This window comes from Numenius arquata, chromosome Z (assembly GCF_964106895.1).
Source record: "Numenius arquata chromosome Z, bNumArq3.hap1.1, whole genome shotgun sequence".
Classification (NCBI taxonomy): Eukaryota; Metazoa; Chordata; class Aves; order Charadriiformes; family Scolopacidae; genus Numenius; species Numenius arquata.
Genome location: NC_133616.1, coordinates 50,067,959 through 50,086,190, shown reverse-complemented (window position 1 = coordinate 50,086,190; position 18,232 = coordinate 50,067,959). Strand labels below are relative to the sequence as shown.

Below are 18,232 nucleotides of genomic sequence, written 5' to 3'. Positions count from 1 at the left end.
TTAATGGAACTGCTAGTACCTTTGCTTGGGAGTTCAGAAAGCAATCAAATTTACTCATTCTTTTTTTGCAACTTGAGTCAGCAAATGCCAAGTGATTTTGCCTAAGTCTAAATCCAGTGTACATTTGATAATCAATTTATTGGATGCTAATTGTAATAGCTTACATTAAAAATGTACCTCTTTTCAATCCTTTGCCTTAATTTCCTAACTCTCCTTTAGCTAGAGAAGTCAGGAAGCATCCTGGATTTTTGGAAAACTTGATGAAAGCTGAGTGTGCTGAAGGCCTGCTACTTGTCTCTGTTGCCTAACAGCAGGCATGAGAACCTCTCCTGGTTTCCTCCTGCTTCTGTACTGATAAAGCCATAGTTTGTAAGATCCATAAGCACTCAAGACTCTTTAAGCAATCTGCTAGAAACTGCCCACATAAGGAACTATGTTAGTAATGGTAGCAGCTTTGGTGTTTCACAGCTGACGAAGATCACAGTGCTGGCTAGAACACCACTACGCTTGGCTTAGATACCCATTACGTTAGTTACTGGTTTAGAATAAATATGATAAATCACTGAAATTTGGTGGTTTAGCTAGCATTTTAATTTATCTTCCATAATATCTTAGTTGTGCTTCTCTGTGTTTCTTCTGTATGGTAGACCTAAGGCATTTGAAACTTAAAGGTCTAATTAATCATCCTTGCTTCTTCAGAGAGGACGTGTTCTCCTGCAGTTCAGTAAAGTCAGTGTCACTTTATAGTTCAAGAATTAAATTAAATGTTAGCACAAATGCTAGTGCCTGGCTGGAATTTTAACATTACTGTGGATGGTGTCTCTTTAATTTCATCAACATTCATATAGTGCAGATTGAATAAATGATGGAATTGGCACTGTAAGCTCATAGGTTTAAAAAACTGGGAAAAAAATGGACAATACTACAATATTCAGGGAAATGTTTAGGAGGCATGCCTTTTCTTCTTCAAAAATAGCCTACTGGCTATATGATGATCATATACATCCAGCCATTCGTTTCACAATACTAGTTTGCTACATAATGATCCTGTAGCTAGAGATGGGAGTGTATTAGCATTCCAGCTTTATGGACACGCTTTTTGTTGTTTTTACCATGAATCTCTAGGTTCCCAATTACGGAGGAAAAAAACAAAAACATGTACAAGAGACACCCTTCCCTCTGCAGCCCCTTTATGTAGGGTTTGATGAAAGACACTCATTAAGACCTTTTAAGGTAATTTTGATGGGTCAATATGGGAAACTCAGACACGTAACTCAGACCACAGCTTGTCTGGAGAGGCAGCAAGCCATCCTGTGCACATCAGACTATTTTGGGAGCAGAACAGCAGGTATGTGGGAGGACAGAAAGCCACCTCTACAGGGTGGTTTGATACCTCCTGTTCTGAGCAAGTACCTAAGTCTTCCTGTGTGTTAGCATGTGGACGATCGGCTGGGTGGCACAGCATAGGGACTCTTTTGCTGCTCGTGCTCTTTTTAGAGCAGGTATAAAAAGTAGGAGAGATCAAATAAGGAAAATAAAATGAAGGGTATTTTCTCTCCTTCAGTTTCTCCTGTAACCATCCAAATCCCCTATCTTGAAATGGTTAACTATCTTGTCTTTGATTAAATCCTCTCTTTAGAGTTCTATCTTAGTTTTATCTTTGGCCTGCACTGCTTTTGAAGTTTCAGCAGAGTTCTTGAATACAAAGCTAGCGAACAGCTCTATTTCAATAGAGTTATATAATTGAAAAGTTTAACAGAACACTTTGCCCTTGGAATAAAGTTATGAGACACCTATCTTGACTGGTTGCGAAGAGAGTAAATTAGCAGATGAAAAGAACTTGCTTTTTGCATTGGGTTAGCCTGAAATTAACACTAGAATGAATGGTAACAGAAGTTCTCCAAAAAAGGGTTCTTGTTTGAGGGTTATTTGTGAAAGAAGGTGAAACACAATAGCTATGAGCCTCCATATAAATCTGGAAGGTTCAATTTAAAAAATAAAAAACAAAAATTAGCAAATCACGTACCTACTGTCTTGATGGTGCGTCCATACTGTTTTAGATGTATGAGCCAACTAACTCCTAATCATGAAAACAAATGCACTACGTGGGAACAGAGGAGAACCAGGAATGTATTCCTTGTTTGCTTTTGTACTATCTACCATAAGAACAGCAGCTGTGGTGGCTCTACTGGGATTTATTTTATTTTAGGAGAGTTTGGGATTTGGAGAGAGGTATTAACTCTAGATCTCTTAGTGTGGCAAAGGATTAGATGATGTGGTTAAAAGTTACTATACTTCGTTATGTTCAAATTACCTTGCTGTTATTTAAAAGTCAAGCTTGCAAAGAGCTATCTTAGAGAGTGATTTGCTTCTTACTGTATTTGATGCAGGGACACATTTTAATGTCTGAGATAACAGTAACCGAGCAGTCCGAAAAATTGACCCTCATGTTGTGGAGACAAGTTTAAAAGCTAAGTAACTTTCTAGTTTTTATGAATTCACGGTTGTCTTTCTGCTTTGAAAAGTGAAAAATTTTTGGAGGTAATAAATATAAGTGGTCATTATCTGACCACAGGAACTCATTCTGCAAAGCTGAACTCTTTATACTGTCCAGATGGATCATACACTTCTGTTCACCAGGGATTTTCCCAGTAGGGCCTTAGCAAGTAAATTTGTTGTCTTGAACTAGACTTCAGAGAGGAATTAAACGTTCTTGAGTTATCTTCTTGCCAAGAGAGATAAGCATGGTTTATGACAGTAAACATGTAAGAAAATGAAAAAAATATTTTTTGTCCTATCTAAGTTACTGAGCCTGCAAGACAACAGTAAGCATTGCTGACTTGATGAAGACAATCCTGGCAGGTGAATGGGGCCCACTGAAGCCTCAAATGTTCCTGCTGTGCCCACTCTAATGTGGAATATTATGAGTACCTTGATTTACACAATCTGCACTCCTTTTAAAGAACATTTAAAAAAAAAATAAATCTGAAATTAGAGACTGGAAAATGAATCTTGGGAAGTTTATGCTTTTATTCTGCATCAGATGAGGTGCCAAAGCCCAGTGTTTTGTTTTTTTTGTTTCATTTTTCTCTGATTACGCGTCAAGCCTCATTTGAAGTTAAAATACAAAGAAGTTTCTCATTTTATTCTGAAAGGGACACTATAAAGCACAGGGATTATGTCTCAGTAAATGTCACTTCTTAGATTTTGTGCATGTGAGTCTTTGTGGCAAGCAAATACAAATTTTGTCTTGAAATAAAAGAGAAGCCAAAATGAAAAATAATAAAGCTAGTCTTGCAGAATAAGGAGAATAAGGAGAAATTATGACAAATTTGAATGAAAGTTTCTCTTCTACAGCTAGTTAGAATGAAAGACGAAAAGAACTCCGTCAAAAAAAGGAAGGTCCATCACTTGTCATTTTATATATGGATCACTTTATATTGATTTAAGTCTGGATGGAAACATGTTGCACAAGATTAGACTGGATAGATCAATCAGCATGCTATTTCTTATCTAATTTAGTTTACTGTGCCCTTCACTGCTTGGAGCATAGATAAGTATGAAGTGACAGAAAAATGCCTTGAAAAGTAATATATGATATACTAATGTATATTGTTATGTAATACATAAATATATTTTGTGTAATATATTTCTAATGCATATAAAATAACACAAAACTATATATATGGAAGTGCAGTCATGAAAAATGACACTTGTTTTGGTAAATGTTACAAAGTTAGCAGTAGGGAAGTGTTATCCTTGCCTTGGGGTAGCTTGATGATATTAATAAATAATAGTAAAATATTCTCCTCAATAGAAAAGCAACTGTATCTGTGTTACATAGATACCAAAATTTGTTATTCTTAATGTGAGATGCAAAATTCCGGTCTGCCCCTGCCACTAATTTGTTGTTAGTGTAGGTGTGCTCGGTCTGTTCCCTATAGTAGACTAGCATTGAGGGCAGCAGGTATTCTGTTGCCTGGTTTCTTACAGTTTACTTGACTGAGATCCTAAGATGTAAAAAGCCAGGACCACATACAGCTGGGTAAAGAGTATTGCTGTGTAGGGAAAAAGACTTGGCAGTGGAGATAAATTAAATGGTAGGTGGTAGGAGAAAAGTGCCATATGTGGGAATTTTAATAAAGCAGCATTGTATTCAGAAACTACTTGTTTACAGTATGGCAATAACTTACTATCCCCTCTGAATTGCTTCAATTTCTATCATATATCACGTTCTGCTTAGAAGGCATGTTCCTTTTCTGCACCTGCAATACCACTTCCATTTGAGGATTGAAATGGAGCCTTCTGCAGGTCAAATCCATGCAGGCTTTTGTGTTGCAGGGTCCTTTGAAGTGCTATGTGTCACTTATTTCACTCAGACTTGGATTTGGGGTATGTATCTTGCAGCTATGTCAAAAAATCTGATGTAGATTTTGCAGAACATGCTTTTCTGCCAGATAAATAGAAGAGATTTCTTTGTTTTTGATCCCCAGCATATGTAAGTTTGTACTTGACTTTGGGATAACTTTCTATGATATTCTGTTTGACTTCACTTGCAACTTCTTTTAGCAGCTTCCAGAAAAGTAATTATCAGCCTGCTAAGATCTAAGTGACATCACTCAAATATTTTCTGATATATTTGAGACCTCGATGTTACTCTACATATCTTTTCTTTTTCTTTTTTTCAGAAGGCCTGACATGAAGTGCAGAGAGGGATCCATGACTGAGCGAAGGAGAAAAATTTCAAAAACTTTTCTTTTTTATGTGCATATATACAAGCAGAGAACTTGCCTAATTCAGAACTGTTGCAATCACTATGAAGTGGTTTGAGTTAAAGAAGAACATCCTAGCCTCTGGACAAAATTTGGAGATAGTCAAAAAAGATCACTTCTTTTATGAAGTGAAAAGCCAAAAGTAGAGAGCCAAAATAGAGGAGAAAGCCAAAGGTAGAGGGGAATAAAAAGGAAATTTTACATACCTCTGGACCCATCAGTGGGTGGCAGTTATTTATTTAAAGAAACATCTGGCTGATGGCCTCTGATAAGAAACTCGTTTAAGATAAGAAAAAGAGTTTGATGGTGATCGAAAAAAGAAAAATAGTTTGATGGTGAGAGTTTAACTAGTGGTTACTGGTTGACTAGCTGATGATTAGCAGAGTCATTTACAGTCGTTCATAAGATCCAGCACTCTAATACTGTTACTGGCATGCCAGGGGTCTTAGCAACAGGTAAAGGAGGAAAGTAAGTTGAGTTGACCAAAGATGTCTGTAAAACAAATAAACAAAAAATTCCAAAATCTTTGATATTGTCTACATCTTCTCTGCATAAAAACCCTGCATTTCAAAACTATACGAAAACCAAGAAATCATGGATGTATTGTTTGGACATATAAATGAATCTGACTCTGGTTGTTATATTTTTAGAAGGGGGAGAGGGGCAACTACTGCAGACCTGAGACAATTTAAATGTTTTAATTTGAGTGGTGTGTTTCATATAGCTCTCTAAATCTTCTTTCTGTGTCATACTCACAGCATATTAACAACACTATATTGTGTAAATACACAATGTGCATTTAAAATAATCATCGCACCTGGTGGAGATTCTTCTCCTCTTGAACATGTCAGAGAGCAGTTCTTATCCAGTGGAAGCATAAACCTGGTGTGGGGTCTCTACCCCCAAGTTTGTCACATATGCTTTACTAGCTGATACCATGCATAACTTAAGAAATCGTTTGTTGTATGTATAAGCGAGCTTAACTTCTAGATATATACTTCTAGAAATGTAATCCATCAATGGGACATGGTAATAGATTTTGTTGTGGCTATTTATGGCTCTGTGAACTGTACTAATGTTTTCTGTAATTGAGACATCTTGGTTAATTTCCATAAACATTTTCTTTGTGAAAGCCCTCAAACTACATGAAGATATTTTTATAGCTATGATTATTTTATTTGGTTGATCTTGTGAAATTTGTTGAGAGTAGAGAATTCACTCATAGTTTTGGCATAGATTGGGTCATTTTGTTTTTGTTACTTCTATAGGAGTGTTTTATGTGTTTCTCCTGACACCAGCTATTAATATGATGTTGTAAGGTACTGAAACCTACTGAAATCTGGGTTTAGTCATATGGAAAAGGTACAGGAAAAGATTAAATGTGTTTTGTACTTGCTGGCTAAACCCCATGATGTAGTCTCATAGTTGTGGGCCCTGATTCATAAAGATTTAATCTGTAGCTGTGTTTCAGTAGCAGCTAGCCCACTTGTGAGGCATGTACCTTCATGTCTTGAGTTTGGGTGGTCTTTTGATCTCACTGCAGATTAGAACTGGAGATGCCTTTAAAAATGAGACTGAGTGGACTTTAAGATGATGGGAAGCTTTTAATTGAGCTCAAGTGGTTTCTTAGCTATTGCACTGTATTATGTGTGACACACCTTGAATTGAGATATTCATACTGTGCTTCATGGCTATTGTGGGGTTTTTTCAAATACAGGATATGGGCATATGCAGGGCTGCACACTGCATGGTTTGCTCTGTGTAAGTTCCCTGGCTCTGGCGTAAGAAATAAGGAATAGGTTTCTTGTTTTATTCCTTTAGATTCAAGGCTTAGCTGGAGGCAGGCACCAAACAAGCTAGAATTAGAGGAAGTCCTTACTGCCTCCAGTTTTTCATTTGCGTGTTATTACATTAATAAAAAATGAAGCTGTGACTCTGAGAAAAAGAGAGGCAGAGGTTAAGCAATTCTTGCCTTCTGTCTCACGGCACAGGAATCAGAGTCCCTAATCTCACGTCCTGCCTTACTATCACACTGCACTCCTTCAGCTCACACTCTACAATCACGCAGACTGGAAGTTATCCTAGTATATGGGGCTCAGTAAAGAGCACTCCTTCAGCTCACACTCTACAATCACGCAGACTGGAAGTTATCCTAGTATATGGGGCTCAGTAAAGACATCTCTGTGGCTAACCCTAATCAACTCAAGGCATTGTTCTAAACATCGCCATGAAATATATTATAAATAGTGACATAAGTTGACACAGCATGTAAATCAGAAAATCAGTATGCTAGTGGTTTCATAGGCTATACTAATACTCTTTGATCCTTAATTCTTGTTTTGAATGACTAAACCTCAAATTTTATCTGTCACATCATGATTTAAATACAAATATAGGCAGAAGTTACTGTCTGAAATGTTGCAAATATTACTTAATAAACTGGAATGTAATAAGGTTATTTAGAATGGTTTGTTGGCCCAAATGTTAGGAGTGGTATCAGTGCTGCTTTAATGATCTGCTCTAGATCCACCAAGTAAAAACAAAGGACAGTATTACCAATGTCTTGGTTAACCTCGGAATTTGGACTCTGCTGTTTGACTCTATGAAAATATCTTACAGTGTATGAAATATCCTGTGGACAGTTAACTTTTACATTTATGACACACATTGGTTTTGGCTTTTCAGTGACTCTCAGTTAGATGGTTTCTTTACCTTCCTTTCAGAAAAGACGACGGCGGATTGACCGAAGCATGATTGGGGAGCCAACAAACTTTGTTCACACAGCTCATGTAGGATCAGGAGACCTATTCAGTGGAATGAATTCGGTAAGCATGAGCGAGTAAATAATATTTCATCTTAGAATACAGGAACACCATATATATATATTGTGACTGAAGCAACGAGTCTTTCAGCTATAAGAAAGAATCTCTATAAAACCGAAGAACAATCTGCTAGCATCTTAATTCCAAGTCTTAAACACCTACATTCAAGATTATGGAATACCATTTTTAAAATTTCTGTATTTACTGATAACACATAGTAGATGCCGCATAAATTGTGCAGGTTATGTGTAGAATACTTTTTAAAAAGTCTTTCTGATGGCATGTATGAAGTAAAATAGAGGTATATTTGAAAATATACTAGACTATTTTAGAGAAAACTTTTTAAAGTGTCTTATAATTGACTAGATTTCTTACCTTAAATACTTCAAGCTATTTTAAATATAGCTCATGTAAAACTCTGTTACCTTGGTTTATGGTGCCTACGAATGTTTTTGGGTGTCCTTGTTGTTGTGCTTTTCTATGCTCCGTAGCCCTTTTTGCAGTGTGAATTATTTCCAGAGCAAGCAGTGATGTCACAGGCAAGGTTTTGTGGCTTCCTGTAGATGATAGGAGCGATAAATATTTTTGTCTCTCTTGAAGTGAAAAACAGAGGCTAAGATAGATACAGAAAATCAGCTTATGAGGATAGATTCCTTTTGTACAGCTTCCTATTTATGTGAAATGTCAATCTGTTTTTAAGGTCAATAATATGCAATGTAGGAAAGGATTGTATATAGATAATGATGGAAAATACTTCTTGGCTGTAATAATTCTCCTTAAAGGAAAGAAATATTGTGAGATTAAAATGATTAATAATAGTTCTTGACAGAGGAGAAGAAAGTGTTCTGTCAGAGGTATCGGACAGCTGTAAGGGAAAGAGGCAGTTTTAACATAGGCAGGTGAAGTCATTTGTAGTTTCAACTACTTTACAGCTTATTGAGATCAGACAAAAGCTTTTGTAACTCGGTACATATTGGGGAAGGGCAAAGGTAGAAAATCTGCATGAGAAACAAAATACTACTTTTTCCCAAAAACAACATAATGGATTGGAAGTGATTTGTACTAAAAGATCTATAAGCAAGTTAAATGGACAAACACAGCTTCAACTTGATAACATTAAGTTAAAGCTGTTTACTTAATACAATATATTACATTAATATTTAAAGCCATTACAAATTGAAATAATAAAGTGATAATAAAGTGAGCAGCTTGCTTCCGTTTTTTTTTTTAAAGCATAGCTTTTTGCTTTGTTGTTCCTCCTGTGAGAATCTTCCTTATTCTCACAGCTGACCTGCCTCATGTGAGGTTTGTGGGGATTGCTTTTTCACCTCAGACTTTCCCCCTGTTTGCCTTCACCTTTGCCTTAAATAATATCCAGTTCGTCTCCAGATAGTAAGTAATCATTATTTTCTCTCTACATAAACTTTTTCATTTTGAATGCTCATAACTGGCTATCTCTCTCTCTCACTTTTTTTTCATTTGGATAATGTGCTGCATCAGTGGACAGTGATTTTTCTGAATCCAGATAGAAAGCATCTGTATGCAAAAAATAATCCTTTTTCTCCTCTCTCTTCAGATGCACAAATCTCTACTTTTTCCACACTGCTTATTTTCCTGCCTCTTCTGTGTTGACTTGCTGTCGTAGTACTGCAGCCAGTCTCCTGTTCATTCTTCACAGTGTAAATTCCAAGATTATGATGTTAACATTCAAATGGTTTTCTGCTGCTTTATTTCCTTTACAGTATGGATATTAGACTTGTCCTTGTGCCTTCTCTCTTCTGAATACCTTGGGAGGGCCTCCTGCAGTTTCATTAGCTTTTCCCATATAAATTTAGTTCTTCATCCACTATCTGCTCTTTGCTTTTTTTCATCAGCACTGTTCTTCATTACATATCCTTGTGATTCTGAGTACAGATCCTGACTACTGAAATATTTTGCTTTTTTGTTTGTGTTCTCTGTAGAGTGCCTTGCTCCTTTTTTAAAGGTACACTTAAACAGTAGGAGCCTTTTGTGCACTGTTCCTTCATCATTCTCATCACTTACTTTGTTATTTTACCTTCATATTCTATGGTGAAATCTCTCACTTTCTCCTTCTGCTTCATACTCCTCAGTTTAGTTTTTGATTTAATGTATTCCATCCTTCACTTCGTATTCCCTTATTATCACTCAAGGACCATCTATGCTATTTCCTATTTCTGAAAGGGAGGGAAAGAAAAGAAAAGAAGGAAATTAATGAGATAGATAAGCAGCACAACAGATTGTATGATCTTTAATTGGTGCAATCCTCTTCCCCATCCAAAGTCTTATCCTATCTAAATTAGATATAAGAGAGAACAACCTTGCTGTTATGTATCATCAAAGGAAGGCAATTGCATCTTTAGGAAAAAAAAAAAATAATTGCATTTCGTAGTGTTTGTTCTTGTAACTCAAGACTGGATCAAAAGGACAATGCTTCAGAAGGAATACCACCTTATAAGCCTACAATTGTTATACCTGATTTTTCTCAGTGTTTTTAACATTGTATGTCTCCTACATAAATTTTCATATACAAAATAGCCACTGAACTGTTAATGCAATCAAGTTTACTTTGCTGCACTCTCTTTGCTTTAGGTGTAACAGCCTCTGCATTTTAGACTGATACCTCCTTACCTACTATCTGTATCTCAAGTACCAGAGAAAATATTCTAACCTTTACAAGAAGTACTCAAAAAAATTTACACAAGTGACTTGCAATTTGTGTTGATTTGCTGTTCTCCAAAATTTTAAAGCCATGAAGGCAAGTTGTCAGGGTGGAAGGTGACATGCTCTTGCTCTTTTTCACTAGAGGCAGGGTTCATTCAGATGAAATTAATGCCATCCTCAAGTAGTTCTTGTGAACACATTTACATGTAGATTAATTCTTTTCTGAGGAAAAAAATACTAAATTCAAACTCCTTTTGTTCCAATGAGCAACAGCAGATGCTTGGTTAAGATAACCAGCTTGATGAAACGTGAGAGTTCTTAAACACCACCCTGGTGATTTGATTGCACTTCTCCACATTTCCTTACTGAGTTTGTAGTCGGTGATGTCAGAACCACTGAGTATTGGCCCTGAACACTTTTCCATGAAGGAAATTGTGAATATAACATCACTTCGCTTCAGCTGTATCACTTACTTGAGCAAAGCGCCAATGTTGAAAATGGTTTTACTTTGTGCTGCTTAAGTAAATAAAAATCAGATCTTTTGCACCGCATTGCAGTATGCCATACTGTTGAAAACAAAGATCTGAAAACAGGTTCTTTTTTTCACATTGGTTTGAGAAACATTGTGTGAGATAGAGTTGTGATGATTCGTTTCATGTGCGTGCATGTGTTTTGCTTTGCTGTGGGAATGAATATACTTAGTTTGTTCTTGTAGACAGGGAAGATATCATGCAAGCTAATATTTCTCCAGTGCTGTTTTAGTACAGCTTTCTAGTGATGTTTTGAGGTCTCTATGAAGGAGCATACATGTAATAACTGCAAGTGGTGCAAGCTCTGCTGCAAGCTCAATTTTAGAAGCTATAGCCTTGAATGAATATGTTATTCTGTGCTGATTTTGTACTTGTTATGTATGCTCTGGGGTGCACTGAGAAAAAGGCCAAACCTGTAAGGTTGGAGTTGTCTTCCTTCAGACACTTGGAGATTATTATTTTGACTCATGCAACACAAGCAGGAAAGAACTATGGATTCCCTTCCCTTTTGTTGATAAAGGCAATGAAAGCCATACAGGGATGTGCGTGTCTTTATGTGTGTGTGTTGGGGATTTTTATGTATTTATTTGTATCACGCTAAAATAACCTATTTCCAGAGAAGTTGATAGACTGAATATGGTTTAAACAACATATGTCCTGCCATTTAAAAGAATAGTAGCAATTAAGGAAAGCAGTATATGCTTCCACAAACCAAAAACTCCTTCTTGCTTTAGAAAGACCTTTTTTAATTATCTGAAGTTAGCCATACAACTCAGATAGTATCCAGATATTTTTTGTCTATTATATTTTTAACTTAACAGTGTCAACTTCTCTGGTTTATCTTACTTGGCAAAGAACATTTTCCATAAAACAAGATAATTTATAGCTTGTAAGATGGAGTAGAGTTGGATACCAGTAAGAAATTTGATTAATTTTTTTTTGTCCAATCAAGTGGGTCAGTAAAAGCCTGAATCAACCAGTTTTCTTTGGGAGAGAGGGAAAACTTCAGCCTCAGCACCAGTTCTTCCATCTCTCCTGCTGAGCTGCCTAAAGAAGTGAAAATTCCAGCAAGCCTATGCTGCACCTGTCCTCATGCTAAAGTAATGTAGCTTTAATGGTAAAGGAGCACTTGAAAATCAAACCTGAACAAATCAAATTGGAAACAAGAAGACCTCACAGCTCACTAACTGCCTTTCTTGTTTTCTCTGCCCGCCTTTTCCATCTGTCTCCAGGTCAGCTCCATTCAGAACCAAATGCAATCCAAGGGAGGCTATGGAGGTGGTATGTCTGCAAATGTTCAGATGCAGCTTGTAGATACAAAGGCAGGATAACCTTGGGGAAACCTTTGCAGTAAGTATTGCACTCTGCTTTTTAGGCACTGTAAGAGTAGTAGGAAGAATTAACTTCCTATAAATAATGAGCTCCCTATAAATAGCTCTGTCTTTATGATGCCCAATTTAAAAATGCAATTCTGAGTAAAAATTTCAATACTGTGTAAGCATGTTATTTTTTTATGCAATGAACAAGAGACTGTCCTCCTGATTGCATCAGTCTTTCCATAAGCCTGTTTTATACCTAAGATGATATTGTAGGTAAATCTTCACAAGTGAAGTTAGTTGTATAACATATTTCAGAAGAATTCTGTGATATGATTAGGGCACCATTTTTGCAACAGTTCCATCCATTTAAGTATAATATATATTGTGTTAAATCAATGAACAGCAATGTTACAGAAGGAAAATGGTTACTCAGAATGTTCAAAAGTCAGCTTATTGTGTGTTTTCTGTCTTCCAGGTTTATGTGAGTTCCTGTATCTTCTTTCCTATGTCCCCTCTTTTGCCTTGGTGACTGCTTTCTGTGCTCATGACGAGAGAAGTGATGGATCATTGTTCACCCTTTGTGATTATTCCAGTGAAAAGTTGCTGTTCTGCTCTGATGATGCCATTTATCAGATTGGTCCAACTGTGCCTTTCAGTGGCATGCACACATTGGCCTCTACCAGTATCATGGACATAGAGGTGTTCAGGATTGGTTTTAGATTTTGTTTGTTTTAAGGCAAATTAAAGCACCAAACTTAGCTTTCCTCATCCCTCACAAATACTAATCTGCAACACTCTGTTGCCTTTTGGTCTTTAATCTTTTCTCCACTCAAGTAATTTAGAAATGAGAGAGTTTCGATTAATGTCGTCAATCACCTGCTGTTCATTCCCATTTTTGAAACGTCTGGGACCTGCAAGCACAAATTACTATATCATACAAAATCAGCAGAGTAGACAACCGCATGCTTTGTGAGGTTGCTTTGTATGGTGGCCTGCTTGGTGCTAGAAGAAAAAAAAAAGCTTCCTGTAGGCTGGTGAAAAATTTTACTGTGGCACCAAGTCATGCCTGTTTCTGAAAAAGGACTTGTAACTTAGCTCCTTCAGAGTTATGTCTTTATTTTAGTTTTTATCCAACTGGTCTTGAAATAATAAAGAGAGAGCTTGCATTCATGAGGCATTTGTTGTAAATGTTCAGTATATTTATTTTAAAAGAGCTGACCTTGAGACTGTAAACCAGTGTAGTACCGTATCTAAGTGTTGTGGAAGCACGTTAGTCTATTTAAAAAAGAAAAGCATCATGTTTGGCTGCTGCTTTTTCTTTCTATAATTTTTCTCAATTATAGGTTGTACGGTCATTTCCAGTAGCAGCATGTCAGACTGCCGGAAATATTAGCTGAAAAGTTTAGTAGACCTCTCTAAGTAGTTGGCAGTTTCTGTGTACTAAATATTTAGGGGCCATGGAAGTTGCTAAGAGCAACATACTAATCTGGCAGAACAGATGCCAATGAAAACAACATACAGGGTGACTTTTTACTAAGTCAGTAAATGCCTTTTGCTCAGGTTCCAAAGCATGTTTCTTTCACATGTTGTGAAATTGTATTTTAATATTGCACTGTTTTCAGATTATCTCTGTAAATGGTCCCTTTTTTCCTCCTTGGTGGTGGTTTGAGAGAAGTCAATAATTAGAGTCCTGGTGTAGTTAAATTTTTATCTGAAAAAAAACCAAAAACATCCAAACAATAACTGAGCCTAGTCAGATCCATTTTTATATGTAAACACACTTGTGTTCATAACTACAGATTGCTGTCATAAATTATTGTTTTTCCATCCTTCGCCTGATTTCACATTGCAACAGCTGTCAGGTTGATTTAAGCGTGTATGAACCTACCTACTCTTCTCTCTCAGTTCGCAAGTAACACACAAAACAGGGCCATGGAGGTAGTTTACCTTCCCTAAGTTGTATTCCAGTGGTAGGTGTCAATTATCCGGTCGAATAGTTCGAATTAGGTTGGATAGTCTTCACTGATAAAGGTACTGATTCATGACAAAAGAAAATCAAGATGTTAAGCGGGGTGCATAAACACATGGCAGTGCAGTAATGTCTTTTTTTAGGGGTCAACATTTTCAATGCCACTTTATCAATGAGTCCTAAATATACTATGATTATAAAATTATTTGAATTTTGTCATTGGTAATAGCGGCTTAAATTTTCTTGCCAAACCTATCTTGCACTTGTCAAAATGTTTTCAGCTCAATAGCCAGGAAAAAATTTGACATATTTTTATAACAGACATACTTTTTTTGTACATTGTGTTCATTCTTGAATAAAGTCAGTTCAGTGTTGGCTTGTAGATATTAAAAGGAAAGTATTGACTTTGATTCAATAAATGTTTTCTTTCAGTTGGTGGCCTACCCTTTTTCTTTTTCATAAGTTACATTTTCATTAGAAAATACTTGCAGCCTATGGACAAGTTTGTGGCGAAAATTCTCTGAGGACTAACCTATTAGTGTCAGTAAGTAATTTGCAGGCTTCAGGTTTTTTCATACCGTTTAACCCTTTTGTTGTGAAATGGATTAAACCGTAATTTTATTGGCACTTTTGTTGCATTGACTTAAGGTGTATACCAGGAGCTTCTGCAGGGATCTTCATGGGAAGGTTTCTTAAAACATACATTGGAAACCTTTATATACACGATTTTTTTCCTTTTGACTGCAGCTGGTATGTGTGTTACTTTCTTGATTGTTATGCAGATTACTGTAGTGGTCAGTAGAAATCTTAATTATACAACTAAGCATCATAATTTACACATCTGCATTACATATACCTGCAAGACACTATATTGTCCACTCTCTGTTTGGCTCAATTAATTTTTATATTTGACACTTTGAAAGTTAATTCCTTAAGCACTAATTTACTAGTTTAAACTTCAGGCTAAATTGTTTTAAAGACATAATGAATTCTTTAGCTCATGGCAAGTTCTTGAAATTGGTAGTTGAGGAAAAAAGATAGCTCTAAAGGGAAAGAAGATCAAGATAAAGTCATGAGATATCAGTCAACTAGAGGGTTCTTTAATTATTGAGGTTCTAGAAGCTTAGGACTCTCTACAAAGATGTGTCTGGAAGAGCAGATGTTTTAATATAACCATCTATAAAAATAAAGGGGTTTGATCTCTGAAAGAAGAAACCAGTCTGTTTACACTTAGTCTTTAGTCTGTTTAGCTGCCTAAAGCAGTTATATGAGTCAATTCATCCCTTTTGTACTTTTTTTAAGAAGGTGCTGCATTAGAAACCAAGTTTCTGAACATAGTCTTGGTCCCAAGTAGCACTGTACTCTGCCATGGTTTGATATACCAAAAAACCCCACCCTTCAGATCCAGCAAATCCCTTTCTAGAGAATGGAAAGTGATTTTTGAGTTTCATAAGGATTCTATAGATCTTCAGCACTTTATTGTATTTCCTGATCTCCATCTTCTATGAAGATCTCTATGTGTGCTGCTGAAAAGATTTCATGAATTGACTGTACTTCCTCTCTTTGTATGCCTTAAAAAAATAAAAAAAGCCCCGTACTATATCCCCTTGTGAAACTAGCAGGAAGCAGCATAGGGTTTACCAAACAAAATTTATTAAGTTTTTATATTTGTGAACACAGTGTAATGGAAGAGGCCTGGGTAGTACACATTCCCACAGATCAGAAGCTTTTGGTGAGGATTTCATCCTGATTGTGATCCTGGATTTTGCAGTTTGGGACTATTGCATTTATTTGAATTTCAACTGTGTTCCCGTATCCCTTTTTCTATGATCACAGCTAATCGCAGAAGACTGCACAATTATGCATAGTAATATATTATGTACTATTTAACTTTTTAACATTTTCGTATTCCTTAAAAACAGTTGTTAACATGATAGAATGATGAAATCTGGACTAAACTGCAGATTAGTGGTATAATGCAATTCCATGAGCACAAACACATCAGGATATAAAACACTTTCAAAGTAAAAGACACAGGCTTAGTATTTATGAGATGAGAGTATGAGAGTTTGAGGCTTCTTTTGTATTAAGTCTATGAAAACATGCTGGTTACAGCCACAGGCTATGACTTCCTTGTAAAACTATTCTACTAACAGTAAGAAGATGTAAAAATTGTAATCAGCGCAGCGCTGCTTTATTTCTGAAGAAGTTCACCTGCCTGAGACTGATGGCACACGCAATGGGAAGCTAAGAGATACTGAGTGAGGGAATGGCCAAGCAGTGATCAAGTTTCCCCGGAACGGGATGTAATGAAAACGTAACCATTTCCTGATGGCAAAAATCTGTGCATCAAAGTAGCAATAGGTAAATTTTAGGTGGTCCTTGCAAAGTTCGCTTTTAGGTGATTAGGAGCAATCTTTGTGTATAGATGCAATAAGCCAACATAATTGGAAGTTATCATGAATTTGAGCAAATAACACTCTCTAGATGGAAGCCATATTTCTTGAATCATCACTGTGGATGTATAGGTCTGGCTAGATTCCTTGGAAATAAAGAAAACACATAACCAGACAAAACACAATAAAACATCCTCACTCTTGATAGATATCCTACCTTATACAATACTGGCATATATTCAATGGTATTTTGGTGAGCATATTTTAAAAGTTTATGTAATGGAGAAGAATTGCATGCGCTCTTCAGTATTTCAGAAGAAGAAAACCCGTTTATTTTCACTGTATTCATGGCGTGAATCAAAGTGGTCATACATGCGCACCTCATCACTTAATATTATTAAATCAGATAGAAATTATTTAAAACTATGCACTACTCAATAAATAGACAAATATTTAATTGTATTTAGCATCCCAGATTATAATGATGTAGTCCTGACTGTAGACCCATATACAGTGACTGTGACATTAAAGCTTATTGAAAATTATGTCCTGGCTCTGCCAATATGTAGTAGAAGTACTTCAAAGGCATACCAGTAAAACTGATTGGGACTGGTCCCATCTACTTACTCTCACAGTCCATGCTAGCACTGACACCGATTTGGCTGCTCAGCTGACTGTACTGGGTACTGACCTATAGTAAAGGTTGGGGTTTTGTCCAAATTGGTTAGTTTTAACCTGGAGCAGTTTCTTAGTGCTTATCCAGAGTAAGCAAGCATGGAAGTGAGTGGCATGGGATCAGAAATAATCTGTTATGGGGACCCCTGATAGCCTAACCTTGCTGTGGAAAAGCATCAACCTTTCTGAATTAAAAAAAAAAAGACATGACTTTCTGCCTTGACACAAGCTGAGAGACAATAGTTCAGACTTCAGGCAGGTTTCCTATTAAGCCCAGAAAACAGTGCTGGTGGAGTTGGCAATAATTTGCTGAATACCAAGCTTGCTTATTTAAATATGATCCAGAATGCTATACCACATTTATGAATGACTGAGCTGTCATGCAGAAAGCACATTCATTTGTTATGACATAGCTATTTGTGGGAGCTTTTCATGGCATGGATTGTCTACAGCCAATTTTTTATTTTTTTTTTTTCCAAAACTTTGATGATCTGTTTTTAGACACAGGATAGACACAGCATATCAGCAGAAAACAAAAGTAGAGTTTTATGTTTGCTTTATTAGTTCTTTCAAGTGAGGTGGATGCTTCACTTTTGGACTTGGCATATAGTAGAAGGCACTCCTGGAATGCCATGACACAGGCACAGAGGGGGGCTCAAGGTCTCATAGATAACACTGAAATCTGATTTTCCAGCAGTCCGGGAAGGTGTTGGTATATGAGAGAGTCATGATAAGCTTTATCGGTCCAACAGTAACATTGAGGATAGGAGATACTTCAGCATGAAACTGTGAGCCACCCACTATGGATACATGTTATTTTTCCTCAAATGCATAGCAGAAACAAAGCTTCATATATTGATGTCAGCATTCAGGGAGTGCTGGTCTTCTTCCAGCACTCTGCACGTCAGAGTTATGGGCACTTGTTTCTCAGGAATGTGCTTTGTTTCACCCATGCTATGCCTTCAGTGCCACGAGGGCACAAAAGCCAAGCTGTTGGCTTTTGGTTTGTTTTTTTAAATCTCTCACCATTACATCAGTGTTAATTGATTTGAAATATTTGCTAGGCA

General features: G+C 36.6%; 1 protein-coding gene across 1 annotated transcript in view; it reads left to right on the top strand.

Moving 5' to 3' along the window:
• CDC42SE2 (CDC42 small effector 2) overlaps positions 1-14,520 on the top strand; it is a 29,829-nt gene extending 15,309 nt beyond the window's left edge. Inside the window, exons 2-4 of the mRNA XM_074165877.1 lie at positions 7,496-7,597; positions 12,039-12,156; positions 12,601-14,520. Of these exons, the coding sequence (XP_074021978.1) occupies positions 7,496-7,597; positions 12,039-12,137 (201 nt within the window). The 3' untranslated portion in view covers positions 12,138-12,156; positions 12,601-14,520. The remainder of the gene's footprint in view (positions 1-7,495; positions 7,598-12,038; positions 12,157-12,600) is intronic.
• Positions 14,521-18,232: the final 3,712 nt, after the last annotated feature.